Source organism: Rutilus rutilus (assembly GCF_951802725.1).
Source record: "Rutilus rutilus genome assembly, chromosome: 11".
NCBI classification, from domain to species: Eukaryota; Metazoa; Chordata; class Actinopteri; order Cypriniformes; family Leuciscidae; genus Rutilus; species Rutilus rutilus.
This window is the reverse complement of record NC_140216.1, coordinates 2,259,119-2,277,631: the sequence shown is the minus strand read 5'-3', so window position 1 is coordinate 2,277,631 and position 18,513 is coordinate 2,259,119. Positions and strand designations below refer to the sequence as shown.

The 18,513-nt window shown below is 47.3% G+C and overlaps 1 protein-coding gene across 5 annotated transcripts in view; it reads right to left on the bottom strand.

Annotated features, from left to right (window-relative positions):
- Positions 1-18,513, bottom strand: part of LOC311299659 (uncharacterized protein) — a 35,618-nt gene that overhangs the window by 740 nt on the left and 16,365 nt on the right. For 3 of the 5 annotated variants that reach the window (XM_084423381.1, XM_084423382.1, XM_084423383.1), the window contains 5 exons: positions 15,174-15,740; positions 12,884-13,450; positions 9,401-9,667; positions 1,555-1,723; positions 1-572 (listed from right to left, as the gene is read on the bottom strand). The exon at positions 1-572 is cut by the window's left edge and continues 740 nt beyond it. In XM_084423381.1, the coding sequence (XP_084279507.1) occupies positions 482-572; positions 1,555-1,723; positions 9,401-9,667; positions 12,884-13,450; positions 15,174-15,740 (1,661 nt within the window). In that variant the 3' untranslated portion in view covers positions 1-481. Of the gene's footprint in view, positions 573-1,554; positions 1,724-9,400; positions 9,668-12,883; positions 13,451-15,173; positions 15,741-17,891; positions 18,069-18,513 lie in introns of all 5 variants that reach the window. The other 2 variants (XM_084423380.1, XM_084423379.1) reach the window with 1 other exon arrangement.

Sequence of the window (18,513 nt, the reverse complement as noted above, 5' to 3'; positions counted from 1 at the left end):
CACACACACAACCTGCGAACCAGGAACACACACGACGGGTCATTCAGTACATGGAAACACACCATTCTTTTCAGGATGGCCTGCGTCTCAGCCTTATGAAGTCAACCCAAGCATAAGCAACCCGTCAATACTTTTCTTCAGAGCATCATTAAGCTCATTTCTTTTATTTACCTACACAAAAAGAAAAAAGAAAAATGCAAATCCTGCACACAATGCAGATGCTGCAAAGACCTCTGTCCTGTTTAAAAGGTTCTTGATTGTAATGTGTAATTTTGCATCTTTAAGTCTTGGTTAGGTTCTTTGTTTGGGCCAGTGTTCCCCGTTGAGTTTATCAATGACCTCCATAACAAAAAAAAAAATAACAAAAAATCCAAATCTCCTGGCACTATGAGCTAATCGCAGTGCCATGCTCAAAATACTAAGTACTTCAGTGTTTGTCCCGATAGTCTACACCCAAGCCACAACCAATCCCTTCCAACATTTACTTCCTGCGCCGAACACACGTTCTGATTTTGCGTCCAGCGATTGAAATCTGCCCAGATGGTGTTGGTGTGAAAGGACTCTTTCCTGACCTGTTAGGGCGAAAGGTCACATGATTAAACTTGGTTTTCTGTTGGTAACAAATGCATTTAAAAAAAAATAAAAAATCTTTGTGGCGAGCACGACGAGGTCGAGGGCCGTGGGAGGACGGCGCGAGGCCGGTGGCGTGATTGATAATGAGTGACACGTGAGCGACGCACCGGTCTCGCATCTCTCACGGAGGAGCGGAAGCATAAAGGAGGAGCGACGACAGTGAAGAGCGAGAGAGGAACAGGCCTGTGTTTTATTTGATGTTTTGTTTCTGTTTTGTGTGACAGCAGTCGTCCGTGAGGGGCTGCTGACTTTTACTTTCGTTTTGTATTTGTTTTATTTTATGTCATTAAAGTGTTTAAATGTTCGCCGGTTCCCGCCTCCTTCTTCCTGTTACAATCAGATAATTAAATATTTAATATATAAATATATTTTTTGTAAAAACATTCTATATTTTAATATATTTTTTATATATACTATAGTCACAACCATATTCAAAACAAACCTGTGAATACGTTAAAAGATTAAAAGACTAGGTGGGGGAAAAAAGATATGAATAAATCAGAGAATTAAATATTCTTATATCTTATTATAATACTTTTATTGGTTATTTATTGACAAGTTAACCAAAGGAATAATCTACTAATTGATACATTTATCGGGGAGGGTGAGAGGAACCAATACATTAATCAAATAATCCTAAAAAAAGAAAAGAAAGGAGAGAATCAAAAGATTGACATTTGGAAAAAAGTAATTAAACGAATAAATCAGAGTATTAAATATATACGTTTATCAAAACATTCTAGATTTTAATTTATATATATACTTTATATAAGAGACTGACTATTTAGCCGTGTTTCCACTGTCGGGCGAAAAGAACCAATAGATTGACTGATAAAAAATAAATTATAATTAGTTGTAGCCTTCACATAATATGAAATGCAATATGATATAACAGTGTTAGAGCACAATTTTTCTTCTTACTCGATGTTGAAAGCCGGGGTCTGGCTGAAGCCTCCGCCGGTGGGGTTTAGCGCAGGCATCGCTGGACTGGCAGCAAGAGTGGCTGGAGCTGCTGCCCCCCCGAAGGCAAACACACTACTGTTGCTCCCCGATGCTCCAAACCCACCAGTGCTGCCAAACTGGAGCCCGCCTTCATACATAACACATGGAGGAACCATTAGAGAGATGCATACAAATAACTAGGTTACAGGCAGGCGTTACTAGATGGCATGACTTATTTTTGGATTATGTCATAAAAAAAATAGGGGCTTTCGCACCGGGTAGTTGTAAGAACTCGCCACCAGGGTGGTTCCCCCGGAAAACTAATGGTTCCCTAAGGAGCATTTTCCTGGTTGCATTCGCACCGCCATTAGGAGCTCTAAAGTGACGTGAGCCGCGCTTGTTGTTGGGACTTTTATTTTGACGGCGCTGAGAACGACTGAGCTCATAGTGCTCACGTTCTGTGTTCATTAGTCTAACACATTATTAGATAGAACTGTCATACATAGAAAGTAGGGGCTTTCGCACCGGGTAGTTGCAAGAACTCGCCACTAGGGTGGTTCTCCCGGAAAACTATTAAGGTGAACGTACACGGTGCAAATTCGGACACAGCTGGCGGTACACGGCACGACCGTCCTGCAGTGAGTGTGTGTGTGACTGGTTGCTGCCACTGTAGCCCCATCGATCTAGCCTGTGACATGGTTGTGTATGATTTGGCAATAGGGGACAGCCTATACACTTGTAAAGTGCTCAGCTCGGCTCATAATTCCTCTCACACGCTGCGAGCCACGATCATGTGAGCATCACCGATTTCGAACTCGATTTCTCCCGAGTAAAAAAAAAAAAAAAAACATCTGTGAGCTCATAAAACAGCAAAAATCGCACCGTGTATTTTCCTGGTTGCATTCACACCGCCGTAACGTGAGCCGCGCTTGTTGTTGGGACTTTTATTTTGACGGCGCTGAGAATGACTGAGCTCATAGTGCTCACGTTCTGCGTTCATTAGTTTGCGATCTGTCAAACACATTATTAGATATAACTGTCATACATAGAAAGTAGACCGTAATGAAAAGTTATTAGCATGTGCTGTGTGGTTGATGTCCAGTATAGCTAACTGAGCAGAAATACATAATCATGTTTCGCTCAAAGTTGCGTTTGATTTCCTCCTCAGTGTAAAGGTTTAGAGACTCATCTATCACTGTTTTCCATGTTCGTAGAGTTAGTTTGTGGAGTAAATATATAGGCTTTAATCTGTGTTTACACAGCTTTTTTATGGCGGGTGATGGCGTTTCGCGTGCGTTCGGCAAATCAGCGAACACTAACGCCACTGGTAGTTCCTATAGACCTTATGTAGCCCCGCCCCTTTTCAGCGCTGCGCTCGTTGTCTTTTGTCTTCCGGTCTGTATTTTCACTGCGATCTTACGCATTTATGAATGAACGGTTTGTTTTAAAATCTTCCTGGTCTACTGACATTTGTTAAGACATCTGCTTTAAACATTACTGTTTATAACTCATGATAACGCACTCGGTTACCTAACGTAACCTCTGTTCTCTCTAGAGAGGGAACGAGTATTGCGTAAGTTTAGCTTACGCTACGGTAAAGTCATCTTTTCTCGAGATATGAAGCAAAAATTATCCTTAATTTTTATATCTTGTCAACGCAGTGCGGCAGCAAGCAGACCTAGAGCAGGCAATCTAGCGTGCTCATAGGCTGCTCTGCGGCAACTGCAGCAGCCTATCGCTGAGCCCTTGGCGTGACGTCACGCCCAATGAGCGCGCCTACGCGTCACGGCCCGAGGCGTATAAATATGGGCTGAGAGGCTGCTTTCACTGGTTTTTGTCGCAGAAGCGAGTGAGCTCGTGGCGCGAGTGAGCTCGTGGCGCGAGCACGGCGGGTTACGCAATACTCGTTCCCTCTCTAGAGAGAACAGAGGTTACGTTAGGTAACCGAGTACGTTCTCTTACGAGAGGTTCTCTCGTATTGCGTAAGTTTAGCTTACGCTACGGGAACTCCCTTGTCAACGCCGTGCGTGCCCGGCATCCACTGAATGAGTCCCAGGGAAAGCCCGGGGAACACGAGAGTGTGAGCCAGGCGGCCAAAGATATGGCTAGCGCAAGTACATAAGCACATAGTAGGGGGAACAGAACGGGGCGGTCGGTCTGACTAACCAACCCTTATATTGTACAGCTCAACCAGGAGAGCTAAATCAAACAGCAGTAGCCCGCGCACAGAAGTGGGCCGGCCTACGCGAGATTTAGACAGATAAAAGTTTAGCCTGCAGGGCGGGAACTTCTAGATTGTAAAATCTAACAAATGTAGACGGGGAGGCCCAGCCCGCCGCCGTACAAATGTCATGAATAGAAATTCCGCTAGACCAAGCCCATGACGAGGCCATGCCTCTAGTGGAGTGGGCTCTGATGCCCAAAGGGCATTGCAGGTCTTTAGACGCATAAGCAGCTGCAATAGCGTCCACTATCCATCTGGACAGACTGTGTTTCGAGGCGGCGAGACCCTTGGTGCGCCCACCAAACGAAACGAAAAGCTGCTCCGAGCGCCTCACGGCGGCGGAGCGCGTAATGTAATTTCTCAGCGCTCTGACAGGGTAAAGGAGATTACTGTCAACCTCGCTGCCGGTAGCCGGCAAAGCTGAGAGAGAAATGACCTGTGCTCTGAAGGGTGTGCCCAACACTTTGGGGACATAACCGTGTCTCGGTTTGAGAATGACTTTAGAGTCATTAGGTCCGAACTCGAGACATGCCGCGTTAACTGATAACGCGTGCAGGTCACCCTGTTTGACTGAAGACAGGGCTATCAGAAAAACGGTTTTGAGCGTGAGGTATTTCATATCCACAGTTTCCATGGGTTCAAAGGGATGCGCTTTCATGGCCTCTAAGACCAGGGAAAGATCCCAAATAGGAACCGAGGGGGGTCGCGGGGGGTTCATCCTCCTAGCTCCTCTAAGGAAGCGGATAATGAACTCATTCCTCCCTAATGCGCGGCCCAGCGCCAAGTCGGCAAAAGCTGATATGGCCGCAACATATACTTTGAGCGTGGAGGGGGACCTGCCCATGTCCAACAGCTCTTGGAGGAAACAAAGCACACGCGACACCACACATGTTTGTGGATCCAGCCCTTGGGCGGTGCACCATTTATTAAACACAGACCATTTAGATGTGTAGAGCCGTCTCGTAGAGGGAGCTCTAGACTGTGTGATCGTGTTCACAACCCCTATTGGCAAGTCAACGGGTATCCGTTGATTATCCAAACATGCAGAGACCAGCGCTCTGGATGAGGATGCCAGATCGAGCCGCGGGCTTGAGAGAGAAAGTCTCTTCTCACCGGTATCGGCCAGGGGGGTGTGTCCGCCAGCCGTATTAGATCTGGGAACCACGTTTGATTCTCCCAATACGGGGCTATGAGGAGCACCGTGTGGCGCGCTTCCCTGATTCTCCCGATGACTTGTGGCAACAGAGAGACCGGGGGAAAAGCGTAAAGCGGGCCGCTGGGCCAGCGCGTCCTCGCTCTTGGAAAAGAACCGTGGGCAGTGCGCGTTGTCTTTTGACGCAGAGAGGTCGACTTTCGCTCTGCCGAAACAGCGCCACAGTGACTGGACTGTTTGGGGATGCAAAGACCACTCCCCCAGGGGAACATTGTCCCTGGACAGTCTGTCTGGACCCTCGTTCAGGAGACCCGGCACATGCGCGGCTCTCAGCGAGCGCAGTGAGTGCTGAGCCCACACAAGGAGGCGTTCCGCCAGGGCGCAGAGTGTTTTGGATCTGACACCGCCCTGACGGTTCACATAGGCCACCACTGACATATTGTCCGTGCGGACTAGTACGTGGTGGCCCTGTAGGTATGGAAGGAAGTGCTTGAGCGCTTTCTCGACCGCCAGCATCTCTAGACAGTTTATATGAAGGTGACTCTCCTGGTCTGACCAAAGGCCATAGACCGGTCTGCCCTCTAATAGCGCTCCCCAACCTAGGTTGGACGCGTCTGTCGAGACAACCTTCCGGTGCGAGACAACTCCCATCGTCACTCCCGTGCGATACCATTCGGTTGCTAGCCAGGGCTGCAGGGCTGAAACACAGCCATGATCCACCCTGACTCGTAAGCCGCCGGCCGTCCAGGCTCGGTGAGGCACTCGCGCTTTCAGCCAGCGTTGAAGCGGGCGCATGCGCAGTAAGCCCAGCTGGAGCACTGCTGCAACTGAGGCCATATGCCCCAGGACTCGCTGGAATGTCCTCAGCGGAACCTGACTGCCCGTCTGGAAAGACGCGGCGAGATGTCGAATGCGGCTCGCGCGCTGCTCTGACAATCTGGCCGTCATAGCCACCGAGTCCAGTTCTATTCCGAGAAAGGAAGTCGACTGGCGGGGCAGTAATGAGCTCTTGGTCCAGTTGACCGAGAGACCCAAGCATTCCAGATGGCTGAGAAGCGCTGTTCTGTGAGACAAAAGCTCTGCCTCTGACTGCGCGAGAACTAGCCAGTCGTCCAGATAGTTGAGTATCCGCATTCCTTGTCTCCTCAGGGGAGAGAGAGCTGCGTCCATGCACTTCGTAAATGTACGGGGTGCTAAAGATAGACCGAACGGCAGGACGGTGTACTGATATACCCGACCGTCGAAGGCGAATCTCAAGAATGGCCTGTGACGGGGTATTATCTGAATCTGAAAATATGCGTCCTTTAGATCGAGAGAGATGAACCAGTCTCCCGGGCGAATTTGCGTGAGGATTTGTCTGGTTGTGATCATTTTGAACGGCCGTCTCATGAGAGCTTTGTTCAAATGTCTCAGATCTAAAATAGGTCTTAGCGCTCCGTCCTTCTTGGGTACGAGGAAATAACGGCTGTAAAAGCCCGACTCGCTCAGAGAAGGATGCACCTGTTCTATAGCCCCCTTGTGCAGCAGCTTTGCTATTTCTGCCTGAAGCAGATGCGCTACTTCTGTATTCACTCTCGTCTCTGTCCGTGCTAGAAAGCGCGGTGGACGGCGAGCGAATTGAAGCGAATAGCCGTGCATTATAGTATTCAGCACCCATTCTGACACGCCCTGGATAGCTTGCCATGCTTTCGCACACATAGCTAGGGGTCGAATGATCTCTGGGTTCGGATCGCCGCGCTGGGCGGGATGGGGAACCTCTATCAGAGGGGACGGGGCTCATGACACCTTCGGCGTGAGCCGGAAAACCCGAAACCACTCTTTATGAGATTTCTCTGGGTCGCCGTGAAAACGGCGTTTGTGTGCAGGCGAGCGAGTTGTATTACTTGCTCGTTGGCTGCGATGTAAGCTGCTGCAGTAGCCTTTTTTAAGGGGACTGACAGAGCTGGGCGCTTTGATGGCGGTCCGGCCGCAGCGGGACTCAACCATCTTTTCCTCCTTGCAGCCGCTAGGAGGACTTCGCGGGCTCAGGCTTGAGCGTCACCTTGGGCCGGGGTCCCCGGGGGGGAGGCGGTCTGTGACGGCTGGCTGAGCGCGATCTAGGGCGGCCGCCCTGTCGTCGCTGCGAAGATGGAGGCTGGGCAGAGCGCTGAGACGAGCTTCGTGCAGGAGGCTGATTCTGAGAGCGGCCTGCAGAAGAGCTCGAGCGACGGGGCAGGAAGAGATTCATGGCCTGCGACGCCTTCTGCACCTCCGAGAAGCGATCGACAATCCCGGCGACCGCTGGGCCGAATAGGCCGGTGGGAGAGAGCGGTGCGTTGAGAAACATGGAATTCGCTCGGATTCGCTCATATCCGCCAGCGTCAACCAAAGGTGCCTTTCGGTGACGGTGAGCGAGGCCATAGATCTCCCGATGGCTTGTGCAGCGGACTTTGTGGCGCGAAGGGAGAGGTCCGTCGCGCTGCGCAGGTCCGTCAGAACAGCGTGATCCGGGCCTTTCTCGTCCAGCTCGCGGAGGAGATCGGCCTGGAGGATCTGGAGCACAGCCATAGAATGCAGGGCGGAAGCAGCCTGGCCGGCGGCGGAAAAGGCACGGCCGACGAGTGCTGATGTGGTCCTGCAGGCCTTGGACGGCAGGGCAGACTTGGTGGAGCGGAGAGATCCAGGCCACTCCTCGCTGTCCGAGGCCAAGAGAGAGCAGCTGTCCGTCATAGCAGCGTCGTCCGCTTCATCCCCCGAGGCGACGGCAGTGCGGGCGGAGGCCGGCCGCTGCGTGTCGGGAAGGGGGGGAGGGGATGGAGATAGCGAGGCTCGCGGGAGGGGCTCCGGCGAGCGCTCAGCTGCTGCTGCGGGTTCCGGTGGCCTCTGAGAGCGGCGCTTCTTGCGCGGCCCGGTGGAGGCAGACGGAGAGACAGCTGGAGCGTCGAACAAGGCGAGTCGAGCCCGCAGGGTCGACATCGGCAGTTCTTCGCACAGTTCACAGCCGCCCGCCGCGAGGGCCGTGACGCGTAGGCGCGCTGCTCGCGCTCATTGGGCGTGACGTCACGCCAAGGGCTCAGCGATAGGCTGCTGCAGTTGCAGCAGAGCAGCCTATGAGCACGCTAGATTGCCTGCTCTAGGTCTGCTTGCTGCCGCACTGCGTTGACAAGATATAAAAATTAAGGATAATTTTTGCTTCATATCTCGAGAAAAGATGACTTTACCGTAGCGTAAGCTAAACTTACGCAATACGAGAGAACCTCTCGTAAGAGAACTTTCGTTAACTCTGCATTAAGTAAATCCATTTCAAAAATGAATTACTCTTTGACAGCGATGCCATGGAAATATACAGAGCGACCGCAAAAACGGAAGTTCAAAGAGAATATTCTAAAGACAATATATGCACGCTTGATCCTCTGGTGCGTAAGGTCTATAAGTGCTGGTTTAGACCGACTCTGAAGTATGAGCTCAATTAGTTGCTCCAAAAGGATTTCCTAGAACTAAAATCGTTCCTAGTTCCTGCGGTGCGAACACGCCCAAAACCGGGAACTTCCATCAATAGTTTTAGGAACTCTGAAAAGGTTCCTCTGGTGCGAAAGCCCCTAATTTGAACTTGTAAATAATTTCCGATGCTGCTTTCTTCAACCCATGCAATGAATGTGAACGTTATCAAAGGCTGACATTTGGTGGTACTTAAGCCCTATTCGGACGGGATTAACTTTACAAGGGTGGATGGAGTAACCGTCACAGGACGTCTGTAATATTAATGGATAATTCGCACGGGATAAGAGATCTCAGTAAAACTAGCAGAAGTGGGAGAGTAACTCGATTTGCGCATCGCTGTCACTCCTGTCATGAATCATGTGTGTATTACGTTGCTTCCTGATATCACGTGCGCAAACACATAACACCTATATTTATATAAAACCGTTATGTCCGGTCGAACTATGTATTAATTCATTTCAGATTGGATTGTGTTGGTAATAGGCGCTTATCTAACGCTAAAAGATGTTTCAAGCCTCTAACAAGTGCTGTCGATCTTCTCTCTGATCTGATTGGTGTGTGTGAAACACTTGAGTTTTGCCACAGACTCGTCCCAGCGACTAGAACGCAACAATGCTTTTTCCAAGCGTCTCCATACTTGAAAAACTAATTTTAAACGGGAAATATTTACGTACATATTTACAGCGGGTCTATTCGCACGGGATTAGCATTACCTGAGGTCATTTTTCCGGACCTTTTTACTGTCGCTGTAATCTTTACTGACATTGTCCGTGATGATCACCGAGATGCACTTTCAGATGGGACTAAAATCACAGAGAACCTCTGGTACCTATTTACCCCTCCTCTCCATGTTAAACTAGTCCCGTCCAAATAGGGCTAAAGATGGTCAAGTTACTCACAAAAGTTAGACACATTGGTTTAGAATGAAATGAGATGCTGATAATAAGATGTTAACACGTTTCTCTGACCTTGGCCCGTGGAGGCAGCAGTCGATCCAAACGTAGGTGTAGGATTGGTTTGTTGACCGAATACAGGGGCAGAGTTGGACTTGGCTCCAAACACAGACACTGGGGGAGCGCTGGCCGCCGAGAACGAAGGTGCAGATGACCCGAACGCAGGAGCACTGGGTTGAGACGCGTTTTGTCCGAAGATTGGGACCTGTCCAGTGCCAAAGCCGGATGAAGGAGCGGCAAAGCTAAAGACAAACGGGGAGGGGTTGGCAGACGGAGCTGGAGCTGCAAGAGAAATTAGATGTTAGACACATTTATACAGGATGACGACCAAAGGGCAGAAGCACTAGGGCTGTCGCAGTGAAAGAACAGGCACGTTTCCATTACAGATTTGTGCAAAATTGTGCGGTTTTTTTTCTAAATGTCGACAAAAAACTATTGCAAAATGACGGCGTTTCCATTAACCGATGTTATGCAACTAAAACGTAATTTTTTACTCTCGCGAAAAGTCATTCCAAAAATCATGGCAAAGGATGTTGGTAGGTTTAAGTATATCCCAGCCGCTGCACTGGCCATTATTATTAATCGAAGGAGACGTATGTGTGTTATCCAAGCATTAAAACCGGCCAAAACCGGGCGTGCAACCCATGCAATGAATGTGAACGTTATCAAAGGCTGACATTTGGTGGTACTTAAGCCCTATTCGGATGGGATTAACTTTACAAGGGTGGATGGAGTAATGCAATTTTACCACAGGATGTCTGTAATATTAATGGCCAATTCGCACGGGATAAGATATCTCAGTAAAACTAGCAGAAGTGGGAGAGTAACCCGATTTACACACCGCCGTCTCTCCTGTCCTCGTGTGTGTATTACGTTGCTTCCTGATATCACGTGCGCAAACACATATAACCTATATTTATACACATAAAAAACTTATGTCCGGTCAAACGAAGAATTAACTTCAGATTGGATTGTGTTGGTAATAGGCACTTACCTAACGCTTGAAGATGTTTCGTGCCTCTAACAAGTGCAAGATCAAGTGAATTTTCTCTGTTTGATTAGTGTTATTATAGAGACGGCAGCAGGAATTTTAGGCTGCCGTCACTTTAAGAGCTGCACGGATCCAATATACTGTTACACACGCGAGTTGTCTCACGCTTGAATAGTTTAAAGTTATTGAAATGGAATAAATTACAATTATCCGGGTGAAGATAGGGGCGGAGCTGTCAACTGATCACCACCTGGTGGTGAGTTGGATCCGATGGTGGGGGAGGAAGCTGGACAGACTCGGCAAACCCAAACATACTGTGAGGGTCTGTTGGGAACGTTTGGCCGAATCCCCTGTCAGAGAGATCTTCAACTTCCACCTCCGGCAGAGCTTCGACCGGATCCCGAGGGAGGCTGGAGATATTGAGTCCGAGTGGACCATGTTCTCCAACTCCATTGTCAGCGCGGCCACTCGGAGCTGTGGCCGTAAGGTCTCCGGTGCCTGTCGAGGCGGCAATCCCCGAACCCGGTGGTGGACATCGGAAGTAAGGGATGCCATAAAGCTGAAGAAGGAGTCCTATCGGGCCTGGCTGGCTTGTGGGACTCCTGAGGCAGCTGACGGGTACCGGCAGGCCAAGCGGACTGCAACCCAGGTGGTTGTGGAGGCAAAAAAATCGGGCCTGGGACGAGTTCGGTGAGGCCATGGAGAAGGACTATCGGTCAGCCTTGAAGAGATTCTGGCAAACCGTCCGGCGCCTCAAGAGGGGGAAGCAGTGCCCTACCAATGCTGTTTTCAGTGGAGGTGGGCAGCTGTTGACCTCGACTGGGGATGTCATCGGACAGTGGAAGGAATACTTCGAGGATCTCCTCAATCCCACCGTCACCTCTTCCACTGAGGAAGCAGAGGCTGAGGGCTCGGAGGTGGACTCGTCCATCACCCAAGCTGAAGTCACCGAGGTAGTCAAGAAACTCCTCAGTGGCAAGGCACCGGGGATGGATGAGATCCGCCCAGAGTACCTCAAGTCTCTGGATGTTGTGGGGCTGTCTTGGCTGACACGCCTCTGCAACATCGCGTGGCGGTTGGGGACGGTGCCTCTGGGATGGCAGACCTTGGTTTTTGTCCCGGTCGTGGAACACTGGACCAGCTCTATACCCTCTCCAGGGTGCTGGAGGGTTCATGGGAGTTTGCCCAACCAATCCACATGTGCTTTGTGGATTTGGAGAAGGCATTCGACTGTGTCCCTTGCGGCATCTTGTGGAGGGCGCTCTGGGAGTATGGGGTTCGGGGCCCTTTGCTAAGGGCTATCCGGTCCCTGTACGACCGGAGCAGGAGCTTGGTTCGCATTACCGGCAGTAAGTCAGACTTGTTCCCGGTGCATGTTGGACTCCGGCAGGGCTGCCCTTTGTCGCCGGTTCTGTTCATAATTTTTATGGACAGAATTTCTAGGCGCAGCCAGGGGCCGGAGGGTGTCAGGTTTAGGGACCACACGATTTCATCTCTGCTCTTTGCGGATGATGTTGTCGTGCTGGCCCCATCAGACCAGGACCTTCAGCATGCACTGGGACGGTTCGCAGCCGAGTGTGAAGCGGCTGGGATGAGAATCAGCCCCTCCAAATCCAAAGCCATGGTTCTCAGTCGGAAAAAGGTGGCTTGCCCACTTCAGGTTGGTGGATCCTGCCTCAAGTGGAGGAGTTCAAGTATCTTGGGATCCTGCCTCAAGTGGAGGAGTTCAAGTATCTTGGGGTCTTGTTCACGAGTGAGGGAAGGATGGAACGGGAGATTGACAGACGGATTGGTGCAGCTTCTGCAGTAATGCAGTCGATGTACCGGTCTGTCGTGGTGAAGAAGGAGCTGAGCCGCAAGGCGAAGCTCTCGATTTACCGGTCAATCTACGTTCCTACTCTCACCTATGGTCATGAGCTGTGGGTCATGACCGAAAGGACAAGATCCCGGATACAGGCGGCTGAAATGAGCTTTCTCCGCAGGGTGGCTGGGCGATCCCTTAGAGATAGGGTGAGAAGCTCGGTCACTCGGGAGGAGCTCAGAGTAGAGCCGCTGCTCCTCCACATCGAGAGGGGTCAGCTGAGGTGGCTCAGGCATCTTTTCCGGATGCCTCCTGGTCGTCTTAACGCGAAGGTGTTCCGGGCATGTCCCACCAGGAGGAGGCCCCGGGGCAGACGTAGGACACGCTGTAGGGACTATGTCTCCCGGCTGGCCTGGGAACGCCTCAGTGTCCCCCCGGAAGAGCTGGAGGAAGTGTCCGGGGAGAGGGAGGTCTGGGCATCCCTGCTTAGACTGCTGCCCCCGCGACCCGGCCCCGGATAAGCGGACGAAGATGGATGGAACAATTATCCGATTCCTGACCTCATGTACTACATGTATTTTCGATTCCCAACGCTATTTTTCAGACCAAATTTTAAGACAAACTCTTTTCTACCAGATTTCATTGCCAATGTCCATCTTTTTTTTTGTTGGGTATTAAAATGTTTTAAATCTTAGTAAAACTTTACCTGGTTTAGAGCTCAGACAGGATACACATTTGACATCCTGTGCCTTATTCATAACCAGGCACACGTCACAACCCCAAGCCCCCTCTGGCTTCTTAAACTTGTCCCCAAATCCTAACAGTCCAGTTGCTGTAGATGAAGCGGCAGTCGTTGTGGTCGTAGAGAGAGTGGATGAGGTCTCAGAAAGAGCCGTTAGAGTCAGTCTGGATTTCACTCCAATCCCCGGTTTGGCCATGTGACAAGCTACACATTTAATTACTTCCGGGTTGTTATTGACCAAACATGTGTCACAATCCCAGCTACCAGCTGGAGGAGCAAAGAGAGAACTAATGCTTGCAGAAGCTTCTGCGGGTTTACTGTCCGATTTAGAGGCAGAGTCTGTGTTGGGTTGTGGTGCGCAACAAGCAACACACTTTTTGTCCGAGGACTTGTTTTGCAATAGGCAAGAGTCACAGCTCCATGAACCTGCAGGTGGCCTAAACTTGCCACCGAAACCAGAAAAAGTAGCAGATGATAATGAAGCAGACAGTGAAGGTTTATCAGCAGAGTTCTGAGAGGGGGATGCAAACCCTGGAAAAGAGTAAAAAGGGTAATTAAATACACTCAAATAGCAACACGCCATTAAAAACCTTTACTTAAAAGCATATTGTAAGCCCGTCTATTGGTCCAATGGAGGTTTCCAATAATATGGGGAAGGTTTCTCTGCGTGTTATGTCTTTCCCTTTTCGCAACACAACAAGGTTAAATACAGTATATCTTCTCACATGCAATAACTCGTTTCATCTGACTCCATAAATGAAAAAGATTTTAATGATATCTGCGCATCATTAAAATGAACGAATATTTGATTATTCTTTTAAACTCTGATTGTATTTTACCCGCTTAGATCAGGAAACTATATCGCTTCGAGTTCCTTACCAGGTCTCCGGCACAAGGGGCCAGTCCCGAAGATCAGAAATAGAGGTTAATTGGCTAAATATCTAGGATTTGCCGGAATTCCCACGCGCAACAATCGAAGATATATTCAATAGCCTTGGATGCCCTTCAGGAACTTAATTCAATCGTTTACTTTAGTAGCATTTTTTGACCACCATTTAAAGACGTCAGTCGATCAACTTTACCTTTCTTAAAAATGGTTTTGTTTGGCCAAACTTGTGGCTCGTTCCACGTATACTTATCTAAAGTAACATTCAATTAGAACAGAAGTCATCGGACGCGTCCAAGCTAGGCTGATCAACCAGCATCTTGCTGATTCTAGATAGACAAACCCATCCTCTCATCCAAGTACACTTATTGTCTGATATCAGTTATTAGCCGTCGCTAATCTCTGACGCAACCTTGTGGAAATATACGGATCCGTTAATCTACTTGGGAAAAACAAGTCTCAGAGTCGTTGAGAGTAAAATCAAACGTTTACAATATATTGACCGGGTAATGAAGCAATAATTCAAAATCCAATTCGCAAGAATAAAATCATCAGTTAATCATAACATAACAATTCAGGAATCGAAGAGTTTGCACAAATTATTACCTGGCAACAAAAATTACACACAGCGGTTGTGTGGGCCGTCAACCTACAGACTCCTCTAACTTTTCTACACCTTTTCCTTATATACCCAGATAATTCAATATTCTTGCCAAATGGTGGCGTCTGTCATTATAATTCGATTTTGGTTCCCTATTCAGGGATTCACACTGCGAGATCAGAATTTGTACTTGAATAGGTTCTTGTTTTACATACAGGAGGTATAGTCTGAATGGAGGATCTGGGGGAGGGAAACACCTTTAAGGGACACATCACTTTTCTCATATTTTATAACTTCTTTTAGCTTTTCATTATGGTTGGGAGAATGAGACCATTTTACCAGGCGCACTGAGACACTTTAAATGATATCAAACATGCATAGTTACTTCTTGTACATACATAGCATTGCATAGGTTTTCAGTGTATTTCAGGTGAGGAGGGGGGGGGGGGGGGGATGAAGGGGAGATAGTGTGTGTGAAGTGTGAACGGCACTGTGTGCAGCGTCTCGGAAGTTCCTGTTACATATGCAGGAGATAGTTCAAGTGTTAATTTTCAGGAGGGCCTTTTGTTTCATCGAGGGGTCGGGGAATATTTTATAACAATTATCCGATTCCTGACCTCATGTGCTACATGTATTTTCGATTCCCAACGCTATTTTTCAGACCAAATTTTAAGACAAACTCTTTTCTACCAGATTTCATTTGAAGGGGCTGTCCATCTTTTTTTTGTTGGGTATTAAAATGTTTTAAAATCTTAGTAAAACTTTACCTGGTTTAGAGCTCAGACAGGATACACATTTGACATCCTGTGCCTTATTCATAACCAGGCACACGTCACAATCCCAAGGCCCCTCTGGCTTCTTAAACTTGTCCCCAAATCCTAACAGTCCAGTTGCTGTAGATGAAGCGGCAGTCGTTGTGGTCGTAGAGAGAGTGGATGAGGTCTCAGAAAGAGCCGTTAGAGTCAGTCTGGATTTCACTCCAATCCCCGGTTTGGCCATGTGACAAGCTACACATTTAATTACTTCCGGGTTGTTATTGACCAAACATGTGTCACAATCCCAGCTACCAGCTGGAGGAGCAAAGAGAGAACTAATGCTTGCAGAAGCTTCTGCGGGTTTACTGTCCGATTTAGAGGCAGAGTCTGTGTTGGGTTGTGGTGCGCAACAAGCAACACACTTTTTGTCCGAGGACTTGTTTTGCAATAGGCAAGAGTCACAGCTCCATGAACCTGCAGGTGGCCTAAACTTGCCACCGAAACCAGAAAAAGTAGCAGATGATAATGAAGCAGACAGTGAAGGTTTATCAGCAGAGTTCTGAGAGGGGGATGCAAACCCTGGAAAAGAGTAAAAAGGGTAATTAAATACACTCAAATAGCAACACGCCATTAAAAACCTTTACTTAAAAGCATATTGTAAGCCCGTCTATTGGTCCAATGGAGGTTTCCAATAATATGGGGAAGGTTTCTCTGCGTGTTATGTCTTTCCCTTTTCGCAACACAACAAGGTTAAATACAGTATATCTTCTCACATGCAATAACTCGTTTCATCTGACTCCATAAATGAAAAAGATTTTAATGATATCTGCGCATCATTAAAATGAACGAATATTTGATTATTCTTTTAAACTCTGATTGTATTTTACCCGCTTAGATCAGGAAACTATATCGCTTCGAGTTCCTTACCAGGTCTCCGGCACAAGGGGCCAGTCCCGAAGATCAGAAATAGAGGTTAATTGGCTAAATATCTAGGATTTGCCTGAATTCCCACGCGCAACAATCGAAGATATATTCAATAGCCCCCTTGGATGCCCTTCAGGAACTTAATTCAATCATTTACTTTAGTAGCATTTTTTGACCACCATTTAAAGACGTCAGTCGATCAACTTTACCTTTCTTAAAAATGGTTTTGTTTGGCCAAACTTGTGGCTCGTTCCACGTATACTTATCTAAAGTAACATTCAATTAGAACAGAAGTCATCGGACGCGTCCAAGCTAGGCTGATCAACCAGCATCTTGCTGATTCTAGATAGACAAACCCATCCTCTCATCCAAGTACACTTATTGTCTGATATAAGTTATTAGCCGTCGCTAATCTCTGACGCAACCTTGTGGAAATATACGGATCCGTTAATCTACTTGGGAAAAACAAGTCTCAGAGTCGTTCAGAGTAAAATCAAACGTTTACAATATACTGACCGGGTAATGAAGCAATAATTCAAAATCCAATTCGCAAGAATAAAATCATCAGTTAATCATAACATAACAATTCAGGAATCAAAGAGTTTGCACAAATTATTACCTGGCAACAAAAATTACACACAGCGGTTGTGTGGGCCGTCAACCTACAGACTCCTCGAACTTTTCTACACCTTTTCCTTATATACCCAGATAATTCAATATTCTTGCCAAATGGTGGCGTCTGTCATTATAATTCGATTTTGGTTCCCTATTCAGGGATTCACACTGCGAGATCAGAATTTGTACTTGAATAGGTTCTTGTTTTACATACAGGAGGTATAGTCTGAATGGAGGATCTGGGGGAGGGAAACACCTTTAAGGGACACATCACTTTTCTCATATTTCATAACTTCTTTAAGCTTTTCATTATGGTTGGGAGAATGAGACCATTTTACCAGGCGCACTGAGACACTTTAAATGATATCAAACATGCATAGTGTAATGGGAATTTTAATTTTCACACTCTAGGTGTGCTCCTGATTTGTCAATATAATGATTAATGTGAACTGTGAGACAAAGGGGGAGACAGCTGAAAAGGGAACCTCTGACCCCTTGGGATCAGAGGTGGTCCCATTTGAGACTTCTGAGTTTGTAGGAATAAACTCAGCAGGATTAGGTCACTAGCAGAGAAACCTTCCCTTGTTTAGATAAGGGCCTGTGAGCAGAAGACCTTGAAGGTACTATAAAGACTCCTCTGCCCTCCCTCCCTTTGTCGCACTTGTTCCACAGACTGTACTAATGACTTCTGTGTGGCAACTGGGCCTTCTTGCAAGAATAAAATACTTTTTTAATGATCATTTGAATTTCAGAGTGTCTCTTACGCAGTTGATGATTGTTTAATGAAAATTGCCACTACAATAGTTACTTCCTGTACACATACATAGCATTGCATAGGTTTTCAGTGTATTTCAGGTGAGGAGGAGGGGGGGATGAAGGGGGAGATAGTGTGTGTGAAGTGTGAACGGCACTGTGTGCTGCGTCTCGGAAGTTCCTGTTACATATGCAGGAGATAGTTCAAGTGTTAATTTTCAGGAGGGCCTTTTGTTTCATCGAGGGGTCGGGGAATATTTTATAACAATTATCCGATTCCTGACCTCATGTGCTACATGTATTTTCGATTCCCAACGCTATTTTTCAGACCAAATTTTAAGACAAACTCTTTTCTACCAGATTTCATTGCCGTTAAAGGGGCTGTCCATCTTTTTTTTGTTGGGTATTAATTTTTTTTAAATCTTAGTAAAACTTTACCTGGTTTAGAAGTCAGACAGGATACGCATTTGACATCCTGTGCCTTGTTCCGAACCAGGCACACGTCACAATCCCAAGCCCCCTCTGGCTTCTTAAACTTGTCCCCAAATCCTAACAGTCCAGTTGCTGTAGATGGCTTTTCAGTAGGGTTGGGTATCGCTTGAATTTTACCAATTCCTAATTTCGATTCCAATAAGAAAAGAAAAAAAGATATCATTCACATTTAGTCTTATAACAAAAGATTTAACTGTAGCTGAATATCATGAACAAAAATCAACAGGCTAAAGAGCACTTACACAAGGAACGCTTGCCTGTGGTTTAAAAACACCATAGAAAAACAACTAGCCTAATTAAAGACAAGTAAACACTCAGTAATTAAAAACAGAACAAAAAATAGATACAACTGAACAAAGATCCGACTGAAATAAACTGTTTTAAGATTCAGGTATTTAGGAACAGAAACGGTGATCAAATTTAAAATAACACCGCATTTTATAAATAAAATATACATTACAAATATAGTTACAAAAGTTATTCAGTCAAGAACGAGTGAATTTTCTCTGTTTGATTAGTGTTATTATTATAGAGACGGCAGCAGGAATATTAGGCTGCTGTCACTTTA